The sequence below is a fragment of the Corvus hawaiiensis genome, chromosome 4 (genome assembly GCF_020740725.1).
Source record: "Corvus hawaiiensis isolate bCorHaw1 chromosome 4, bCorHaw1.pri.cur, whole genome shotgun sequence".
NCBI lineage: Eukaryota > Metazoa > Chordata > Aves > Passeriformes > Corvidae > Corvus > Corvus hawaiiensis.
In genome coordinates, this window is record NC_063216.1 from 22877343 (window position 1) to 22900716 (window position 23374).

The 23374-nt window shown below is 42.4% G+C and overlaps 1 protein-coding gene across 1 annotated transcript in view; it reads left to right on the top strand.

The window, feature by feature from the left end:
- Nucleotides 1–23374, top strand: part of TMTC1 (transmembrane O-mannosyltransferase targeting cadherins 1) — a 138594-nt gene that overhangs the window by 64376 nt on the left and 50844 nt on the right. The window contains exons 8-9 of the mRNA XM_048300927.1: nt 257–446; nt 12545–12666. Of these exons, the coding sequence (XP_048156884.1) occupies nt 257–446; nt 12545–12666 (312 nt within the window). The remainder of the gene's footprint in view (nt 1–256; nt 447–12544; nt 12667–23374) is intronic.

A 23374-nucleotide genomic window follows, 5' to 3' on the forward strand; every position in this document is an offset into this window, starting at 1 on the left:
AAGTCTGGTGCATAGAAACCATGTAAATATTACTGATCTTATGTTATTTCTTCAAATGACCTGTTGAAGTGCCCCTCACCTATGGTAGCATCTCTTTCTTGACAGAGAGGTGTGGTGCTGCCTGTGTGTGCAGTGTTGTTGATCAGGTTTTTTTTGTTGTTTCCTCCTCCTGTGTAGTATGTGGTAAATGCCAGAGGAAAGTGTTCCCTGTGCTGGCAGTCATTCCATGTATTACATTACCTGTTCTCATTTGCAGGTTTTTAACTTATTCCTACCTTCTGGCCTTCAATGCGTGGCTCCTGCTGGCACCAATCACCCTGTGCTACGACTGGCAGGTCGGCAGCATTCCTTTGGTCGAGTCCATCTGGGATGTGAGGAACTTAGCCACGGTGTTCCTGGTGCTGGTGATGACATTACTCAGCCTACACTGCATTGCTGCATTCAAGGTAACCCCAAAAGCCGTGCAATACAACATAAAAAGAAAAGAAAATCTTTTGTCTCCTAATCTTCAGCTGAAATGGTTGGTAAGCGCATGTTTTCCTCTGGAAGGCACTGGAGTGAGGTGAAAAACCATCCCAGTAATAACTAATGCAGGCAAGCTCAACTGATGAAAATGTCTCTCTAGTTGAATGTCTCAGTGTCTAATTGGTCTGATTTGAGGGCAGAACTTGGCCCGGACTCCCACATTCAATTACTGTTAATGATCCCAACCCCACTGAAGTTGTTAAGCATCTCTGCCTCTCCCATAGTCATTAGGCTGTTTGTCACTTACTTCAAACAGGACTGGGAACTGTCATCTGCAGGGCTCTTTGAAAATAAAATCTATTCCTCTACTTGCACTTTTGCTATGCTTCTAAAACCTAAACATTGGATACATCTTGATGAGAAGGTTTTTTTTGTCAGCAGAGTAATGGAATGTGGGAAATCGGAAATGATCTGGAAATTGTTCTTTGGCGTAAATAATACAGTTGGTAAGCCATACTTCCCAATTCAGCATTTCAGAGGTACCATTAATCATATTGCAGAAATCAAAGTGAGGTTGTGCAAGCCTTGTCGCAAGTCAGATATGCACTTCCATGGAATGGGGTTTTTTTGTGGATCATAGGGAGTTACAGGCTGTTCCTCTTTCAGTTGTGTTGTGGAAGCTTCTTTAGGAGAGGTGTTGGTAGTCACTCTGGAAATAGTACAAAAGTTTCTCTTCCTTAAATGTATGTATCACTGAAAAGCATAGTTGAAGAGTGTCAGGTTTTTAATACCTGTGTTATGCTAAAATGTGCAGGTCATGTACATTTTCAGTCTACCCTGGCAGTCTTCCCTGTGCTCCTGATAAGAGACAGAAAATGAACCAAACAGTTTGAGACTGCAGAGTCATTAATTTAGATAATACATTGACAGATGCTGTATGGGAAATACGGGAAAACACCCTATTAGCTATTCACCAGTTCTACCTGCAGGTTGTATATCATTTCATATTCCTCCTGCTTCCATTACTCACAGCTAAGGATATTCAGAAGTGTTTGTATTAGACCTAATCCTGTTCTCAGGAAAGTTAATGATAAAATTCTCATTAGCCCAGTACTGAAGACTTCTGAAAAAATCTTATTCTGTGTTCTTTGAAGTTTTGTTTGCTTTTTATTTCTTCTCCTGCTGTCAGAATTTGAACTATGTGTTGGATTAATACTGTTAGTTTGCTTGAAAAAGATTTTACTTTATATTTTTATTTCTTCTTTTTCATAAAAAACAAAACAATTTACCCTGGATTTACGAATACCACTGTTTGGTTTGAAACTGCAAGTTGTAGGTTTTTTGTGAGAAATTCAGTTTTTGCTCTTGACCACTGTTAATGTTAAACAAAATGAACTTTACTCTTTGGGCATTTACTTACCAGGTGCTTTGAAATTTATCTTCAAGATTCCTTTGTGTTTATCCTTGAAACACCCCAAACACTGAATAAATTGGATCTGAAGTGACCTGCTTTTGTATCTAATCCAGTAAAACTAGAACCATCTTGACCAAGTGCTCTCATGGGCACTTGGATCCTCCAGCAAACCCACTGTGAACATGGAACTGGTGACAGTTCCTGGGGATCAGTTTGGACATGCTTCCCTCAGCCCTAGGTATAGAATCACAGAAGGGTTTGGTTGGAAGGGACCTTAAAGATCATCCAGTTCCAACCTCCCTGCCATGGGCAGGGACACCTTTCACTAAACCAGGTTGCTCAGAACCCCATCCAATCTGGCCTTGAACACTTTAAGGGATGGAGCATATGTATGTATGTCATTAGAGGTATAATTGGAAATATATTGCTTTTCAGGAAATTCTACATTTCTGAAGGTATTTTCTATTTTATTTTTAACAACTCACACAATCTCCAAATCGTGGTACTGCCATTCAGTGGTATCAAGATGATCATGTTGGGCTGAGCAGTATGAATTATCGAGGAAAGCAAACAGGAAGCAGTACTTTTCCTGGAAATACATTATGCCGTTTGACTTCAAACAGTCCCTTTTATAACACGGAGAGGGAAGTTCAGGACACATGGACTGCAGGCACAATTGGTTGCATTCGGTCCTAAGAAAACATATTTCTAAATGCAACAGGAGTGGCTTTTTATAGGGCATTGCTCCCCCCAAGAAGGACCATCCTTCAGTCAAGTCCCAGCCAAGCTGTTTCTCTGTGTTTTACAGCTTAGAGGCAGCACGAGATGTATCAGTTGATTTCTCACATTTCATAAAGTGTAAGGTGTTCTGCTTTCTTTTTGATGCAAACACACAGAGCAGTCTTAGCAGCCATTTTTCTCTCCTTTTTCGTTGCAAGGTCTAACCTGGAAGAGACAGCTTGCAATTTACTAAGGGATGATTGTAGAGTGAACAAGCATGCAGTGTCTGTGCCTTTCTCTTTAGAGTGTAGGTGTGCAGGGGTAAGAGAGAACAAAACCTTATATTCCTTCTCAGTGGCACCATTGCTTTCCTTTCTGCAGCATGGAGAATGGAAATGCTAGGAATTGTTTTGGCAGCAGTGAAGACATTGGTCCAGTGAACATTGAACTGATTTTCAGTGGCGAGGGGTGATGTGTGTGCATCTGCAGCACAAACTCACAGGAGACTCACAGAATATTTTGTGTGGACTGTAATTAGAGAATGCATGGATTGGATTTCTGCCTTTGTTGTCGTTGAATTTTAAGCAGGGCTAATTTGTTGACGTTTGTGATTAGGGTAATAACTCTGTTGGGCATGTATGTGGGGTGCTGATAAAGGACATCTAAGGCACAAAGCTGTCTTGTTTCATTTTGTGGACGTTGTTATACCTCAGGAAGAGAAGAAACACTGGAAGATTTCTACCCATGGGTGCTTTCCTTGGAACACGTCTGTTACTAGATGGGGATTTAATGCTGAAAACTGCTGAAAGCAGCTCTCCAGTTTGTTTGGAGTGAGAAGCCTCCCTTCTCATCCTGCTCGGGCACCTTCACTGTTGTCCTCCTCTTTACTTAATGAGGAGGTCACTGGAGAAATTGCTTTGTTAATTCCCTGTGTATAACTTCCATTCCCTGGGTTGTTTCTTCTGCGTAGTGCGAATCCCTGTTGCTTATCAGCTGGAGAGCACCCTGTGAACAGCTTCCCAAGTAAGACTTGTTTCTCTGCATAGTGCTGAGGTGCACAGCTACCCTTGTGTCTTGCTGTAGCCATCCCTATCTGTCACATGTCACAATTAATGCCTGTTTTCAGGAGGTCTGAGAGGAGTAAAGAAAAGGCAAGCTCCTTGTTGCATCTCCCACTCAGGAGGAAAAGGACCTTGCTGCTGTCTCTGGCCAAGATTTTTCCATAGTAACTAATGCAACAAAGTTGCAGTCCATTAAGCAGCTCTCTGAAACATTTTGGGACTTGATTTTTCACCATTCAGATGCCCAGCATGCTCTGGAAATTAGACTCTCTGGAGCTGTTTTGGCCAAGGCACCAGGAGTCACTGGCATGTCTCAGAATCCTCCGGTTCTGCTCAACTCTTTGCAGTGAACATCCTCCCACAGGCAGTGTGCTGGGGATGTGACAAAGGCTGGGGGTGCTATTGAAAATGCCTGCATTCCAGTGAAATTTTAATAGTTGGGAAAAGAGGATGGCATTTATTTATTGTTCATTTTCAAAGACAGCCTTGGCTACAAGGAATGGATGTAGTGTGACTTCCTGGTGGATTACAGAGGTACCAGGAAATGGATGAGGTATTCTCTCACTGGGAATTCTCATTCTTCATCAAGCATTCCAGTCACAAGGTAAGAAAGATAATCTGGTGCTTCAGATGCCCACTGGGGTAACCAAGGGCCCATGGCACTGCCTTTCTTTGCTGGAAGATATGGGGAGCACCTGGCGGACTGGAGGGAGGACAATTCTTGGCATTATCATCAGGACGACTGTTATTTCTTTGACATGTCATAATAATTCAATGAGCATGAAAGGAAGACCCTTCAGATGTTTGAAGCGCCACTCTGCATGGCATTTTTAGGTTGCTGCTTAATTAAAATGCAGCGCGATTAAAATGCAGCTTGTCCTGTAGTTGTAGCTGCGAATGTATGCGTACAGAGCACATGATGGATAGCATTCCACTCTCTCTATGGTACCTGATATATGGAGGGCTGATAGAGGGAAAACTTGTGTGTGTTGTGGGCTAATTCAGCCGGGTGATCTGGGAAACTAACTTGAAACAGTGGTTTTTGCGGCTGGCCAGGCTGGGGGAGTGCATTGCAGCTCATACTGATGGCCCTCACTCATTTGTACTCGTGACCAGCACTGTGGATTTACCTAATGGTGGTTCACACCTACACTGGTCCTACTTGCTCAGCAGGAGCACATAATGATGTGTCCCAGTTTGCCCATGTCCGGGGAGGGAATGCTACGAACAGTTCACATCGATTAAAAAAATACATCTAGTGTGCTCTAGGATATAACTTTCTTAAAGAATGTGCTTGGCTGTTCTGTGTGATGTGGCTACATTCTGTGTGTGATGGCTTTCAGGTTATATTCACTGCATGTGACTGACATATGTATTATCCTGATCTTTCATATGCTACAGTTGGTGGTTTTTTATTTCAGATCTAATTTTAAAGGTGATGCTGCTTCTTTAAATTTCCCTGCATGGTACTTCTTAGCCAAGACAAGGCATTTTATACCATATTGTGATGGCTTTAATTTGTGCTGTAATTGGCATCATATTGCCATTTATCTGGTGGATTATATGTATGGATATCATCTGAGCATATTCTTCAGCAACTTTCAGACTAAATTTCTTAGCTGACAACGTTCAATACCATCCAGGAGAGGAATGCATTTGCATCTTCTCTTTGTGTGCATGTTTCTGTTGTTTTTGCTAGCACTCACTATGTGTATTCTGTCATGCTATTTACTTTACCCTGCACTCCTGAGACCTTTGCCTCATTTCCCAGGTTTGGCATTTCATTAATAAATCACAGCTTATGGACCTTTCTGGGGAACAATTGCCTTTTATAATATTCTACAGTAGTACCAGCATAGTTAGGAAGTATGCCTAGCAAAATTTATATTCCACAACACTTCCAGAACAATACCTGCTTCAAAGGCACAGCAAGGTGAATAAGGCTATTTATTGATGGAGTCTATCTGACAAGCTGGAAACCACAGTCATTTCCATAAAAGGTCCATTTAAAATAAATCCTGCTTTCATTTTCCTGAGGGCCACTTGAATTCCTTCCACATAGAGAGAAGGTCAGGACTGTTGTTCTTAATCCTTAGCAGTGAGTTTTTTCTATGCTGCTTCTGTTGTTAATATTTGCTGCAGGGAGAGAGTAATAAGCCAGAAAGACTCTGTTTAGTGAAATCTGAAGGAAGGGGGGGAGCCCCTTGCAGGCACCCCGAGTTTGCCGGCCGCGTTTCTGCTCTGTCAAGTGCTGCAACCGGATCAGCTGCCTGCAGGTCCCTGGTGGGGCTGGAAGGAGCAGGGAAGCCTTCCCAGGGAGCTCACTGTGCCAGCTGACAGACTCAAGCTAAGGGAAAAGCTGCCTTAGTCTGTATGTGACTGCTGTTCTGGATTTAAAAAGCAAACACAAGAACTGTCAAAGTACCTTTTGCATCAGATTTTCTTTTGCTTGGTTTAAAATAACAGGTTTGGAGCGTGGTACTCTGAGTAAATATAACCAGAGCTGAAGTAGTTCTGATTTGGCTCACCATGAATATATTCAGCATCTCACCAAATGGGCTCTTACTGCCTGCAGCGTGGTGTAGGTAATTATCATGGGGGTAGGTAGTTCTGCCATTTTCAGCTTATTAACGTTGAATTACTCTTTTTATTCTGCAATTTTCTTCTTCTGATTTGAGTTAGTATTTCAAAGCTTACTCAGAGCTGAAAGGTTTTGAAATGGCACAGTTGTAGGGGTGAGCAGGAGAGTGTAGGTGAAATGAGGAGCAAGAAATTTACAGCTGGGGGAGGGTAATAATTGTTCATCATGGCTTCTTGGCCTTAGTTAAATATTGTGATGCCAAGCTATTGTGGGGGTTTTGTTTTTTGTTAGGCTCCTCTTGTTCTGTGTTACCTTCTCAAGAGCAAACTCACCATGAACCGAGTTGCTTTTCCAAAGATCATGCTTTCATGTACTGCAAATGTATGCACTGAATTTTACCTGTTTTGTTTTGTTTTCCCCACCTAGTCAAGCAGCCTGCAGTCGCAGAATGAAAGGGAAGAGAGAAAAGCAGCCACAAGGTCAAAAGGATTGTTCTAATTCCTGGAGCAATTTGTTGATTTTCCTATTTCCTTTTGGAATGTTCCACTTCTCTTTCAAAGATTTGTGTGCTCCTGCTCACATTGGCTTGTCAAGTGGAATTAGAGGTTGCAGAGATTAAGGATTGGGAAAATGAGCTTATATCTTAAGGGAATTTTAGAAAGCTGGGTGAGAAAGACCATAAACACACAGCTGAATGGATGGATAGCTGACTTCTGCAGGGAAAAAGAAAATAGTAGATATCAAAATTTTACTTTAGGATACTAATATAAAAAGTGAAATATTATAGGATATATTTCTGTGCCCTATTATGGGAATGGAAAAGGACTACTTTCTGCTTTTATTCCATAATTAAAAGCCTGATTTCCAGAGCTGTTGAGCATCCACAGTTCTCATGCATGTAAAGCTTTTAGGCATTTTCAGCATTTCTGAAAAACGTGCTGTTTTACCTGGTGGCACAGACCAGGACTTTATTCCCTCTGGAAACAGAGAGGGAATTATCTTATTAGGGTGGTCTGAGATGTGTGCCAAGGATTTCTCTTCAGATAACCCTGGGTTAGGAAGCCAGTGCTCCTTTCAAGGGTTTTGATTTCACATTCTGACTGGTGTATGTTTGCCTGTGCACCAGTTCCTGAATAGGTGCTGCTGCTGGTGAACTGGAAAGTAATTTCTGTTGTTGCCAAATACTTGGAATAGTATCAGTGTGTCGGGTAGTAAATAAGCAGTCAGCAGGGGTTATCAAAATAGCATTAGAAATCCATGACTATTCCTATCAAAACTAGATGATCACCAAGAAAAATTTAGTTATTTTAGGAAATGAGCAAGTTACTAAGCCTGGCATTCAAGTAGCTGGTGCTACCGAAGATGCTGATTTTTAATTTTTTTTTTTTTTAATGAGATGAAAAAATAAAACTCCTAATGAAGTATAGTGATTACAGAATTTGTGGCTCTTTTTCTAGGAGCCGGCTGATTAAGACAGGTGTCTGAGCCAGTTTTGAAGTGGGGAAGTTACCTTTTGCTTACCAAATGCTTGAGTTTTTTGGACCATCTGTTAGCACCCGACTTTTGGCATCATTTTCTTGGAAGCAGTTGCACAGGCAGCAGAGTGAAATAACCACAGCTCCGCAGTGCTCTCCTGTTTGGTCACGGTAGATAAAGATATGTGTGTCCCATCCAGATTTCTGTGGTGACCTAAAGGAGACCATGCTGATGGTACATGGAGCACGATACAGCTCTGCCACGGCCCATCTGTGCATGCACCAGTGAGGTGGGACTTGGGAACACCCTTAGTGCTTCCGTGAGCTTTACAACCACTGAGATTTTTTTTCTTTGAAGGAATCAGTCCCTAGGGTTAATTCCTGATTAGCTTAATGCTTTCTTTTTATCACCTTATGCATGAATGGAGAGTGAATTTGACATGCTTCTACACCATCCCTTTTATCTTGATTGCTGCATATGTGGAAAGTGCAAGAGTGGGTGTTTGCAGAGGCTGACCTCTTGCCAGGTGAGATGCTGCCATTGCTTTGATGCAGGCTGGTGAGGAGTCACATTGCTGAGCTACTTGTGGCTTCATGAGAGAGTGGTACAGCAGGAATAGATGGAGTAGGGTTGTGTGCAGTCTTCACTAAGGGTTTGTACAAATGGATCTTAGGAATATACTGAAGTGTCATCCTCTGTGTTCTGCAGAGAGTCATGCAGCTTCTCTCAGTCTCTTTGTCTCTTTTGATGGATAATGCACTTAAATCCTAGGCCTGCAAGTGTTTGGAAATGTGTAATAGCAATCATTGCTTTTATACAGCCATGCACTACCAACTTTCCTGGAGGCAGCTTTTCTGCACATGCAGTCAGGTGTTCCAAGCATAGCATCTCACTGGCTGCAATGGGCCATCCAGAGCTCACTGTCAGAGAGTTTGATGCCTTTGCTAGGAAGGAGGTCTTTCCTCCATGGAGCTGTAAATGGTGGAGAGGTGACACTTCCCTCATTCTCAAAATAAATTGTTAGAGGAGGGAATTAAACCCATTTGATTGCCACCTTCCCATCAAACAGACAAGCACGTATAAACACCTTTGGAAACATCCAGAGGTAGAACAGAATGGAATTATCTTGAATTTGTTTGCCCAGCTGCTGTCTTCCCTGAGGTGCAGCTTAGTCCAGCCAGGAGGAGTGCTGTCCTCACAGCTCTGCTTTCCAACGCCTCGGCCCTTGGAGGTGCCAGGCGATGTGAGCATCAGTCCTGTCAGCACAGTGTGGGCTTCATGGATCTGGCACCTCAGACCATGCTTTCTCAAGGGGAAAAATAAGGAGTTTGTGCTGGGTTTGTGCAAGTCCATAGTTATGACAGATATGCTGAAGTAATCTGTGCACCTCCTCCACTCACACTTTGAGGGCTCTGCCTTGTTGAAGACTTGTGCTTTAGTGGTAGTCAGCAAATACTTATTTATGGCTCAGGAATATGGCTTATATGTAACACGGAAAGACCTCTTTCAGTTGGAAATTCTAGAGTTTCTTCCTTTCCCCTCAAAGTGCCAAGGAAGCAATTTTTGAGGTTTATTGCTGTATGGATCATGTTTGACCTTGGAGTGATTCTTTGATATTTTGTTTGAGACAGTGGGACACTTTTTGTATTGCCCCTGGGAGAAGTAGTTTTCTTAGGTTCTTTGATAAGTCTATGAAAAGTAAGTTAAAAAGTTTTTTCTTTTAATTGGTTTTTGGTTTGGTTTGTTGTTTTATTGATGGGGTTTTTTTGTTACAACATAATGAAGGGCTCATGTGAATTTGAAAATTCCCTCCCGCCAAGCTATTTACTATAATAAATGCTATTTTGATTTGAAATCAGCTTGTCTTTGACAAGAGAAATCATTCTAAGGTTAATTCAAACATGTTTGTTGTTTCTCCCCCAGCAGAGACTTCTGTGACAGAAAGACAAGCTTTGTATTTCCTAAAGAAAGCACTGTCTTTAAGAGGAAAGGAATTGTCTCTCTGGAAAAAGAATGTAGTGATCTATAATTTCTAGTCCTAGATATTTTATTTTAAGGAGAAAGGAAGACAAACAAAATTGCCTATTACTCTCTAAAAGCTTTTACTACTGCTCTGGGCACCTGGAAGATGCTGATTCTGGCACCCTTAGCTCAGCTATCTGAAGTGGGATCATATGACCGAAGTGGCTAAACCAAATAAATGGCCCTAATATTTCTTTTATTTCTTTGCCTGGAAGATGTAACAGGCTACGTATAGGTTGGGTTTGTTTTATTTAGAAAAACACATGGAGGGAATTTCCTATGGCTTGTGTTGAAGGGAAGATCCAGCTGCCCACTGTTCCTGCAGCCCTACGACTGGCTCACAGGCACGACTGTGCATAGCACAAAACCAGCTGAAGCCTGGCCTTTAGGGGCCAGCTCTCCCCAAAAGCCTCTGCCTTCATGGAATGCTTTAAAAAGGGCACTGCCAGGTACTTTTTTTTCAGATATAAGGAGCACCATGGAGGGTTCTGCTGCTCCGTGAGGCTGGTTTGTGCCTGCTGGACTCCTGTCTCTGAGCCCTGCCCAAGGGACTGAGCTGGCAGCCCTCAATGGCACTAGCATGGAGTTGTGACTTGTTCTGGGGAGAAAAAGGGCATGCAGAATCATTTGATCCTTCAGCTGAGCTAATTCCCACATTTTCCTCTTTCCCATTCGATGTACAAGTTGTATTTGTCTTTCTCTAGCATTCAGTTTCCTTTGCTTATCTGCAGTGCTGCAGCCTTGAATAACACCGTGTCCTTCCTGGAGATGTTTAACTAGAGGTTGTTTTCCCAATTATTGATTTAATGATCGACAACTGGAGAAATATTTAATAGCTGGTTTGTTTGAGAGCAAGTGCCTATCTTGGGGACAGAGAACATTTTATGTGCCAGCAGTGCGCTCCCTTTGGGCCAACATACCTTCTTGTGCCTCCAGGTCTTTAGTGTCAAAGCCCTAAGGTAGAGTGGTGGCAGAAGATGGGCACCAAAATTAGGTCAGACAAGGTGGGAAAGGAGAGTCAAATCGCAAGAGAAAAATGGAGTATATTTCCAGCTCTGGGTGGGGAGGGAAGTTGAAGTCAAGCTAGAACTGGTAATTTTAATTCAGAGTTGAGAAGAAATTTTTAATCCTTTTTTTTTCCTATTCAATTTTCTGTTGTAATTACCAGGCACCTCTGCTCATCATCTTTATGGATTGATGTCTCCTTCAGTTCTGAGAATAATGTACTTTAGATGCTGTTGTGACTATATGTAGGCACTAGTAACTGTGAATCCAGGATACAGAGAAAGTGGATGATAGAAGCACCATAGATAACTGTGGTGCTATTTAAAACATATATTAATAAAGAAATCTGGAGATGTGAATTCTACTCCTCTCTCTGCCTCATGGTTCCTCTTTGAGCCAGGAGAAATCAGTGCACTTTTTTGTCATCCTGTGGTTCAGCTCCTCTAAAGTGACATCAGAGCCTCCTGACTTGTACCCTTGCTTTTGGTACCCATAGAAAATGCTTGTTGTCTTTCCCATAGAATAGGATGAATATATTTTAGTAGGAGGACTTCTGAATTTCAGCCACTGTCTAGACCAGGGGTAACTGCTGTTGCAGTCTGCAGCTGTGCAAAAGCAAGACAGCTTGTACTGCTTGGCCCCGCATCATTGATTGGGCTCCATTTCTCTACTCAAAAATCTTGTTCAACGTTTCTAAATGTAGCTCTCTCCGGCAAAGAGAATTCAATTTGCTCTCCAAAACTGAGAAATTGCCCACAACAATTAGAAAGTGTTTCAACCATTAAGTGATGCTGGTTGCATCTGTTTCTAAGCATGACAAAGCTTCTCACGATGTCTGCAGCCAGTGAGGAGCAGTATCTGGGGCGGGAAAGCACAGCTGTCTGTCTGGGTGATTGAACACACCTAAAGCTACATTTCTATCCTGGTGTCATTCTTTGAGAATCAAGAGCTGATTTACTCTCTTGGGGTGGAGCGAAACCTGAAACTCAGCTTGCTCAGGCCACTTGGGTCTGTCCACGGCAGGATGAGTGGCCACTGCTGGTCACAGCATCCCCAGACGCCTGTGTTGGCGCCACGGATCACAGTTGGTTTGAACTGCACGTGGTAATTCCATTTCTCCTCAAAGAGCAAGCTGACATTAAAGTGAGTGCAAGTGAAGGACATTAACTGAGCTCAAGTGAAAATCATTAATTTCAGCATACAGCATGTCTCAAATTTCTGACTTTGTATGAATATGGAGACCTTGTGTGCAAAAGTATCATTTCAAGTGTAGATATTTTCCCTGAAAGGGATAAAATGACTGCATTAATGTGTCACTTGGGGCTAGTTTTCTTTACACAAAATATGACTGATTGAACAGTTTTTTCTCTGTTACAAACATTTAGGGCTGAACACAGCAGTCTGTGTGTATGTGATATGCATTTGTGTATTTACATACAGTCACACAGTCGTAGACATGCTAATGTATACATTCACACTACTCTATACTTACATATTACCAACATGAGTTATAGCTTAGGTGATAGCTGTGCCAAGCATATGGTAGAGCTGACCTTGGAAAAGACTCCAAGGGTAATAATAGACACAGTGGGTAGTGTTTGTGCACTTTCTGGCTATATTAGATGCACCAGCATAAATATCAAAGATTAGTGTCTTGCAAAAATTTCTTTTAAATGCAAAAACATACCAAATGTTGATCTGAGTTGCTTTTTTTAAGACCCTCAAAGGAAAGGGGAAAGTTAGAGGTGAATTAAGTTGGATTTTTTTAGTTGATACTTGTTTAATTTTGTATTATTACAGAAACTGGAACACAAAGAAGTTTTGGTTGGCTTGTTGTTCCTGGTTTTCCCATTCATCCCAGCCAGCAACCTCTTCTTCAGGGTGGGATTTGTGGTGGCAGAGCGAGTCCTTTACATGCCGAGGTAACTATTGCAATTGAATTTTTTTGCTAATGAGACCACCATCTCCTTTTCTGAAAGCAGGCATGATTGCTTCTTCCCTTTTAAGTACTTCAAACATTATATTGCTAGTCAGTGTGTTCTCTGCCTGGGAGTTTTGGTGTTATAGCATGAGAGATTTTATAGTCAGCTGAGAGCAGATTGCTTGGCAGGAGCAAAGCTACTCAAAATCCTTACTTTTTTTTTAAACACAGATTTCTTGGTGTGCTTGACACAGCTCAATACAGAGGTGAGGTGTTGTTTCCTGAGGATTGTCCTCCAAGACTCTTTCTTGGTAGCAGTACCAACTTCAATTCCTCAATGATTTTATCTTAAGGATAGCAGCTAGGAAGTTAGCCTGTCATGTTTTTATTGGGTTCTTGTTCAGCTTTCCCACTCCATTAGGTGGTCAGTGAACACAAAGGAGACTTTTGCTGTCTCGAGAGGCTCCTGGCTTCAGTTGTGGAATATGTGCATGGGCTCCTGCCTGTGGACTACTGATTGCATGCACATCTAAGAGTGGAGATTTGCAGTTGTTGAGCAGGAGGAGGAAAATCCAGTCACTTCTCCATCCCTCAGCCAATGCCCTGAAATTCCCCTCAGCTTCCAGCCTCTAACAATTGTCACTTCAGCAGTCTGGGTGCTTCCCATTGCATTTACGCACGGACAGCTTTGAGGCGTTACTTGTGACATCTCCACAGTATCCAGAGCAGAGGCTGCACTGGCAGTCAGAGGCCATTCATCCAAGATGCACCAGAGCATTGCCCATTTCAGGGAAACACAGGCTGCTTGAGGCTGGAAAGGACCTTGGGAGGTGATCTGGTCCAAATTCCCTGTGCAAGCAGAGCCAGTTGCCTGGGGCTAGGTACAAACAACTTTTGAATATGTCCAAAGAGGGAGATTCCACAGCATCTCTGGGAAACTTATGCCAGTGCAGTTTTTTCCATGCATGGGCATAAGTGGATGCTTCATCTTGGATGCTGCAAGTCAGAAATCCCAATTCTACCCTTAGGTGCAGAGGGCCAGTCTTGATTTTATCTAATAGGAACTGCTGAGCTGCTGACAAAGCAGAAGTCCTCAGTTTCACCCTGAGTTAGTTTGTGACAACTGAAACAGAAGTTTTATTCCACAAAACATTTAGACTGTATTCTTCAGAAACTGGGCAAACATCCTAAGAAAAATGCTTACAGATAGTATTTTGAAAAGCTGTACATATTCTGATTGGCATGGATGTAAGCACTGTCACAAAAAGGCTGCTCATTGGTGTAAACCTCAGGCTGTGGAGGAGCTATTGCATGTGTCCCAAGGCTCTTACGCAGTTAGGCTGTATCCCTGTGCCTCTGTATACCAACAAGCTTTTTAGGTCAAATTCTGCTGACTTTATTCACATCACTAGCCCTGCCTTTGTTTGATGAGGGTGTACCTGAAAGTATAGCGAGTGGAAGTTGTCTCTCAGAGTTATTTTGCAAATGATACCCTCAACTAATGGATCCTGCATCATTTCAAATTAACTTGGAAATCAGATTGCTTTAAATTCATGTAACAGAAAATGAGGAAACACATGAAAGAGCAAAACTATTAAGGAAACAGTCAGCTGAACGCAGGGCTGTGTTGGGTGGTTGCATTTCTGAATCTCAAAAGAACAACTGCGGAAAATACTTCAGCTGTCAGCAGTTCCTCGTTCTCCTCCAGATGAGACTGCTGATATAATGAGAGGAGGGGCAATGAAGAAGAAAAAAGGGTATGTTTGCACAGAGAAAATTAATCAGCGTTAACATGTGCGCATATAGTTTGTATAATGCTTTTCATCCCCCTGAGGGCTTTGCAAATATATGACCTACGAAGTAGGTAATTGATAGTTGCTACTTTTTTTTTTCTTTCAGTTAGAAAGACTGAGGCAGAAGGATTAAATGATTACTCTGGAGTAAGTCTGTGTCAGAGTCCCTGGATCTGATACTTTGCTCAATCACTTCTGTCCTGCTTTGTGGCATTTAGTTTTTGCTCTTAGCCCAGGCTGGCAGGTAGCTGGCATGAAAAGAGAAGGCAAGCCCTGGCACTGCATGGGAAAGGTGAGCACTTTCATGCCGAATCATCTGGAGAGAGCTGAGCATCTCTTGCATCCTCTAGGTCCAAAATTGCAGGGGTGGTGAGGGGACCTTTGGCAAACATTCATGATGATGGCAGCCCAGAAATAATGTGATTTTGTTTTGATTTGTTCTTTCCCTTGGGAGGGAAAAGGCAGTTTAGTAACGATGGCTTTAGGAAGCACTCGTGTTCTTTATTTAGAACAGCCTTTAGCAGTTTTCTCATGTTACATCTTGAAAAGGGGCTTTCCTATCCTTCGCTGTTCCAGCTCTAAAACTCAGTTAGCAAGTCAGAGGTTGCTGTGCAGATTTATTTAGACAAAAGTCCTCAAAGTGGTGGAGAGGATTCAGTGATCTATGTTTTTGGGCTTATGCTGGAAGGCACTTTTCTATCTCTGTTTCAAGCAATAGCCTTTTATTGGTATTTATGCATGTGACACGTGCATATTTATGGATGGGACAGTGGTGTATGTGTGTCACAGCCTGAAGTCCTAATTCAGTGTTGCTCAGTAGGTACCTAGGGAAAATGTCAAGCATTTTCTTTTCAATAGAAGTTAAGTAAGGACCCAAGGATTTATGTAAAAGATATTAAAAATAGAAAGAAGAAAGAAATAAGCCTTTTGCTCAATGTCTAATTATATGGCTGGGCCTTGCCTTCTGGGGATTGATGGGTATTTGGAACAATTTCTCTTCTGTCTGCAGCCCTGCCTCGGGGGAGAAGCATACAAACTATGTCAAAATGGTGGAATATTTTCTTTAATTGTGTTCAGCTAAACAGAAATATTTGGAGAAAATATTTCTTGTATTTATTTTTCATTTGAAGGTTACAAGAACTTACTTGTTTAAATTAGGAATTTTTAATAATGTATTACTTCAGCTTGAAAAATTTCATTGGAAAACAATTTATTGTCTTTTAACTTGTAATTTTTTTGTTAGTTTGGGGGTTTTTTGGGTTTTTTTGCTCTTTTTTTCCTGTCCATAACAGGGGAAACCTTGTTTTCAGGAGGTCAAATGGTGTGAAATACTTACCTAGGGAGTGCTGGATAGGATACAGCTCTCTAGGCCAGTTTTTCAAAGTGGCATCACTTAAATAGCTGAATCAGTGAAAGGCTTAAATTAGTTTTTTCCCCTCTTCAAAGTGTTGATGCTAACACTGCTCAGAACCCCACAGACAGTGTAATTGTTTGAAAGTGCAGAACGGCTGAGTGCAGGCAGTTGTTCTGAGTTGTGAGCAATTTGTCTGTGCTTACACAGGAGCAGCAGCTCTTCCTCTGTGTAGCCCTTCACCGTGCAGAAACAGGAGCAGCAGTGCCAACTCTGGGGCTGTCCAGGAGCTCCCTGCCCTACTGACACTGCAGCAGAGCTGGGGCTCCCCTCACCTCATTGGACCAGACCTTTCCTACCAGAGCAATTTCAGTGTTTTCCTCATCTTTCACTGCTACCTTGGTAGCCCGGGCTCCTGGCTGAGCTGCTGTGTTGTAGCTGGACAACTTAAGCTGTTTTCACAGCCTCATATGAACCTACAAATCAACCAAAACATCGCTCCGTGGGTTCTTTCCAATTTGCTGAGAGCAATAGGCAATCCTGTGGTACCTGCCCCATTTTTATGGCAACTCATTCGTGGTGGAGATTGCAGTGAGTGGGTTGCAGGATGGATACTTACTCTTTCCCAGCACAGGCAATTACAGGTTGCTGTCGGGATTTTTTCGCCAGCTCCTCACTATATCAAGAGTTGATGTTGCAGCCCTAATTGACAATACTAGGAGAGAAGATCACTGCTATATACAGGATGGCATTTGCTTCACCATCTATCTTAAAATCTGCAAGAAAGCCAGCATCCAGAAAAAAGCACACTTGTATTTTTCAAGAAATTAACACATCATGGTAAAGTTTTCCTCATGCAAAGCAAGGACCATACGAATTTTTGCCTTTACATAGAGCATGTTTTTAATTCTTTGTGCTAATGCATTTGTTCCAACTAGTGTAATCCCAAACATTATTAACTTTTGTAATTGGAGGGGGAAGAGAAGAACCTGGCAGGTGGTGGAATCATCTGTAACTTTTGTAAACCTGATAATTTCTGAGCAGAAGTGCCTATTGCTTAGAAGGCAGCCACTTGAGGACAGGACTTACTGGGTGCTTCTCTTTTCTGGGAGTGTGTTATGTACTCCATGTTACCTTCATTTTCTTAAAGAGCAGTTGTGCAATGGGGTTTCAGTTTCCTATGCCACTCCTTTCTTCATCGTTATTTGAAGCTACAAGTTCACCGGGAGCTGAATTTCTGTTTGCCTTTCAGAATTCTTTCAGTATGAGATCAGATCCTGTAAAGGATCATCTGATTTACAGAAGAAGCTTCTCTTTTCATGTGGAGTCAAACACTGACCCAGCGAAGTCAGCAGTAAAAGTCCTGTTGGCTCCGTGGAGCTGGTTTATCTTCTCCCCGATCTCAATTCAACAACACAATTAAGCATTTTGCCAGTTTTCAAGTTGAGTCCACAAGTCATTTGGGCTTTGTATGTGGAATCCAAATTACACCTGTTCCATTTACTCGAAACAGACATGATTTCATTGCGTATTCTGTTGCTGCCGTTCTCGCGGGGGCCATGGGGCTGCCAAAGTTCAAATGAACTGAACTGGATTATATTCCCTGTAATTCAGGTGCAGACCTGAGGGCACTGGGAGAGAAATGGGAGAGCATTATGTGATGGCAATAGGCCAGACCTCAGCCCCAGCTGAGTCTCTCTTTTCTGTGAGGGATGCCTGTCCCTGCTGCAGGGTGTCAGTTTGAGCAGCAGTCTGCAAAAATGGCTCATGGCTGGAGGCGAGGTGGTTGGGACTTCTGCTGAGGTAAGTGACCCCAGTTCTGCTTCCCCACCTGCGAAGTAGGGATAATAACTCCACTCTGCCCTTCAGAAGGGGGCAGAGAGAGTTCTCATAAATGAATAAGGAATAACTCCTTGTAGGAAGGCTAAATGCCGTGAGCAGCTACCTTATAGATGCATATCCAAACTTAAGCTCCTACCTTTGGAGGCTTGCCCTGTCCTATTAAACACTTCAAGGAGAAATCGAAGCAGCCATCTTCTATTAATGCAGGCAAAAAATGCTGAGATGCCAGTGCCATATATTTTGATAGAAGGCAGTAAAGACGTAGGAATAAAAACTGAAATGATTCTGCAAAGCTGAAGAAGATGAGCTCATGGCGTGTTTGGTCTAGGCTGCAGTATAGTGTTATTTTAACTAAATTTAAAACATGCTTTTGAGAAATGTGTTTTGGGCATGTACAGGAAAAAGCTAAAATTTTGTGGAGTTATGGGCATTAATGTCTATACTGGAAAGATTTCTGGTTTTGTTGTGATAGATTAACCTAAGGGAAAACCTTCAAATGCATTTATTCTGCTCTTGAAAATGAGAGATAGGTAAAGATATTGGTTTTAAAAATAATAAGTTAATGTCATCTCGTGGAAGTAATCTACTTGGTCATGTTGATTAAAAGCAGAATTCTTATTTACAAGGTAATACATTGGCCTTAAGAAGATGCCTTGTGAAATTTAATAGATAATAGTCTTACGTGGAGTTTTTGGAGACTTGTGATGGAACTGAATGGGAAATTATTTCATACTACAGAATTCCAGGTGTTATGACAGTATTTAAATTGAAACTGTAGCATACAGACCCATCCCTACTGAAGTATATAAGATCTAGGGAAATTTCTGTGGAATCCCAATGGAATTATATCGGATTTTTCATTTATAAAATGTTTTCTTTCCATAATTCATACAGTAATCAAAAACCTGAAAGGTTTCTGTGTTACCTGTAAATATTTCAGATAGAAATCTGTTGGATGTGAAATCTTGGACTCAAAGACTCTAATGAAGGGGGTTTGTTTATCACATGGCTTTTTGGAAGGAGGGGGAAATGTGTCCAAATGTTGAACAGCCATTCAAGGGTTAGTGAAATAATTCATTTCTAGTCCGTATTTTCTCTCTAATAACGAAAAGTTCCTGCATTTTCTCTAATTATATCATGTTCTGCCTAGAGAATCAGATTGCTAGTGGAGGTAAATAATTTTGATTACTTAGCTGATCATGTCTAAGTATCTTTAATACAGGCCTACATAGCTTTTAATTTAGAGCCAGTGACAAAGTCTTAGCACTAACTCAGAAGGTACCTTTCCAAGTTAGATATATTCTTCCAGTGTTTATAGTTTGCTATGTCTTTGTGTTATGACCTGCAGACTTTATCCTCAGAAAAGCCTGCTTAATTCCAGTGCAAATTTGACATTTTTTGCAGCAGACTCAGTAGCAGGTTAAGTTCTTGGTTGTCACACTGATACTTCTGAGCTGTCAGGATTGTCCTTTTCCAGTGGGATTTCTTTTGTATGTTAAATATTGTGTCTTGATGGTCTTCCTGAAGTCTTTTAAAACCTCTAGTAATCAAGAAAAAGTATATAAATTCCATATCATCCTTACTAAGAGACAGGGAGTTTAAACAACACTTTTGCCATTGTCCTGAAACTCAGTACCAGTGAATGGTGCTGGCTGATTCTGTGGGACAGAGACACATCCCACATCCTCCTTGCCTTGGGACATTTATTCCCAAACATGACTGTTACAACAGGTTTTTCCCTTGTGGTACCATCTGGTTGAGAAAGTTTTGGTACAACATCTTCCTATGAAAAATACCAAGTTTTAGTTAACCCAAAACTTTTTGCCAAGGTGTGCTGACTGTAGTTGAACTTTAGACAAAAAGGTTAGAAACAAAAGACTTCTCCAAGCCAAGATGACGTTTACAGTCAAAAGGAGATGGACAACAGAAAGGACAGTTGGGAAGAGCAGCCAGAACTGCTCCTTTAGAAGGGGACGCTCATCTGGGAGTTGGGACATTAAGGTTTATCTGCCCCACACGAGCATCTTTTCAGGATAATTAATGCTGATTTATACCCTGCTGGAGCACTCGGTGGTGGCAGTTTGATCTGGACCTGATCTAGGCCCATGCTTACACTTTTGTTAAATTACCTAGCCTGTAACTTGCTGAATTTAGGCTATCCTTGTACCAGCTGCGAGGCAAAGTCTCAATCCAGCAGTAAACTTGGCAGTGCAAGGTAAACTTCTCAAAATTTCTGGAAAAGCTGGGCCGGTGCAGTGTGGTTATTCCAGATCAGCACATGGGCTTTCACGGCTGGGGAATTTTGGGGACTCTAAACTCTTCATGTGCACCCACTGCACCCCCAGGTCTGAGCTTGACCTGGCACAGTGGTTTCAATCCAGGTGATCCAGTTTGCAGGAAGTGCCCCAGCTTCTGAGTTTCTGGCTCTTTTGGGCAACTGAGGAAAGGGGTTTATTTTGGTCGAAGGTTGGGCTTGATCTTGAAGGTCTTTTCCAACCTAAATGTTTCTATGGTTTTATGACCCAAGTGCAACCTAGCATGCACATACAAATACACTCTATTTCCAGATGGAAACATTCTTTTTCAAAGGCCAGATTTCATTCTGGCCCAAACAGCTCCAGCCTTGAAAAACTTGACATTTTTCAAAAAACAGCATCTTTGCTACTCTGCCAGCACAGCTCATCACTGGAGCTGCATGTCTGAGAGTGCTTTTTGGGGCAGAAAGAACCACCCTGGCTATGCTTTTTTTTTGCCAGTGCTCCTTTCCACATCTACTGCTGTAGTGAGGCAGGAGCAGCCCACAGGGTATGCCGAGCGTGCTTTTTGCAATCAATTACTCTCCATTAGAGAAGCGTGAGCAGAGCCGATGAGTTTAACAGGGATGAACTGCCTTTTCCCCTGCAGCAGCAGCCCTGCCTGCAAGCTGCATTTCAGCTGCTTTGGCTTTTCCTCTAAGTGCCTTTCCTCTGCTCAGGCTGCAGAGCTGGAGTAGCTAGGACTAGGAGCATGTAAAGCGTGTCTTGCCACGTAATATATGTGTGGTACTGAGGCTAAGAAGCTTGTGGGGAACTGTAAAACAGAGGGAATCCAAATGTTTGTGTTCAGCATTTAGACCTGGCAGCAGTCTTTCTGAAGGGCTGTGCTTGCTGCTCTCTGAAGGGCAGCAGCAGAGCATGCATTTAGTCATGAACACAAGGGTTAAACTGGCTTCAGAGCGGCGTGAAAGCGAGGGTTGATTTTTATGGAGGGAAAGGGAGTCATCTTAAATAAGTGCTGGAAATCAAGAATGAGTTTTGCAGCCTAGAAGGAGCCTCTCGGGTGAAATGCTGAAGCCAAGTGCATTTTCTGGTCTCAGTACACTTTTGATGTAATCCCTTTTGTTGCATTAGCAGCCCCTGAATACGGCTGTGTTTCTTCCGTGTTTCCACAGGCTGCTTACAGGCAACTCTTTCCCAAACTGATATGAGTGCATGTATGCATCTGGGTTCTTATCTAGGCTGAGCTATGAAATCTGGAGTAACTGCTTTGATGAAATCAGTGGATTTACTCCAAATTTACGTTAGTGTAGTTGAGATTAAATCAGTTTTTAGAAAACCCTGAACAACTACTTCACAAGATTCGACATCCACAAAATTACCATTAAAAAGCATGAGGAAAGCATCTTTTTTGCATAGTTTCTCCCACCCTTTTTTAACTCCTTTTTACTGCCCTGCCTGGGTGAGTTAGAAGAGGCTGGTACTGCAACTGCTGGTGTCCAGGCTTGGTTCTCTCAGACCTTCAGCTCTCAGCCTGCTCTGACTGAGCTCTGTGCAAAGTCACAACTTGTAAAATGCAGTAGAATGCATGACTAGAACATGTCTTGTTCTTCAGGAGCTTTCCACAGCAGTAGGTCTCCAGACAATTTCTGGAGGAGGTAAGATGGTTTCTGATGCAGGCAGATTGCTGTAGCAGAGCATCCTGTTAATCCTGGGCTGTGGCACATGTGGCTTTGATTAGGTGCCATCACCACAAGAGCTAAATGCAGTGAAACCATTCCTGACTTTTACTAAAAAGTGAAAAACCTGATCCATAGAGAGCTGTGTGCAAGCATCGTCAGTAACAGCCTCGCCTTGGGAAAGGAGCCCTAATGGCCAAAGGAAAGGTTGAATTTGCAATCTAATTACCCAAGACGTGTTTGCAAATATTAAGTATATGCTGGTTTGGCTCTAGCTTTAATAGGGCAATACATATAGAGCACCATGGGAAATAAGGTCTATATGCCACCACATTCCCATCTGCTTGTGCCTCCTATCACTTTGCTTCCTTACAGGTGGAACAGTATTAACAACCCACAGGAATTATAGACAAAAATCTGTCATTACCCAGCTCCCTGTGTGCAATCTTCCAGAATCACATGGCAGTAGCACAGAGGGTTTCCCTGCCGAGCTGCCTGGCCCTCGGCCCTCGCTGCAATTCAGGGCCTGCCTAAGGTACCACTTTAGTACTGCAGGAGTCTGAAACCCTGAGGAATTGTAAAACTGTTGGCCTGATGGTCCATTTGCCCAGCTTTTCTGTTGCATCATGGAATTACTGAAGTTACAGGTTCTCCTTTAATGCATGCTCATTGTGAGCCCACATGAAATCTACTGCCATGTTACATGGGTGGGCTGTTTCTCAGGACCCTGGGGACCAAGCTGGCATGGACTTTTCACTGCTGTAGCAGGCTGTTGCTTATCCTACAGAAACCAAAAAAAAATCTTAGCAGTTTTACAATAATCCTGTGGAAAATGGACTTAGAAAAGTGGGTTGGGGATTTTGTTTGTTTCCCATTGTTTTGGTTTTGCTACAAAGTATTTCAGGAAAGTGCTTGTGGAGAAATGGTTGCCTCCCTAGGAAATGCTAGAGTTAACTAAAAAACCAAATAACCCCCAAACCCACAACCCTGCAGCCTCAATACATATGCAGATAGCTATGGAGATGTCTGGAATGTAGTACTTAAGGGTAAGGTTTTCAAGTGGCAAACAAGTCTTTGATGAAAGGTCCTTTTGAGACAATTTTCTTTTTTTTTCCTCTGTGTGTGAATAAAACCTGATTTCCTGGCAAGCCAGTGGTAAGGTTTGATATGGAGTCAAGTCCCCCATCACTCTGAGAAGAAAAGCAAATCAATTTGAAATGTTCTCTGTGTTTGTAGGTGGTGGAAGGGTCACAGCAGAATTAACCACATAGGAAGCATTAGCTGGCAAGTTACCTTTATCATCTGAGTGAAGCCTCACCTGTATGGGCTCTTTCTACCATGGTACCACTGCTTGGGCTGCTGCTGACTTGATAAAACTCAGAGCTGCTTCAAAGGGCTCCTGTGAAGCCTGGTGAGGTCAGGATCAAGGGAAATGGGATGAACTTGCATCTGGGGGTTGAACTGTGGCAGGGTGGGGGGGCTCTCCAGGTCCAGTGACTGTCAGGACAGGTTGCTGCTGCAGCAGCTCCATCTTTGCAAGCTCGGTGCTTCACTGGTTCGAAACGTTGCGGTCTCTGTGATGAAGGTAATTTCTGTACTGGGACTGTTGGCTCTAGTGTGAAACAGGTGAAGTAAGGTATGACAGATTATGTGGTTTTGGAACTAGGAAACAATAGTAACAATAGTAACATAATTATGTTTTTTTGATGGATGCTTTAATACATTGGTGTGGACATTCTGTTTTGTTTAGAGCAGATCACGGGACCTGGAGGAGGGGTCTGGATTTGCC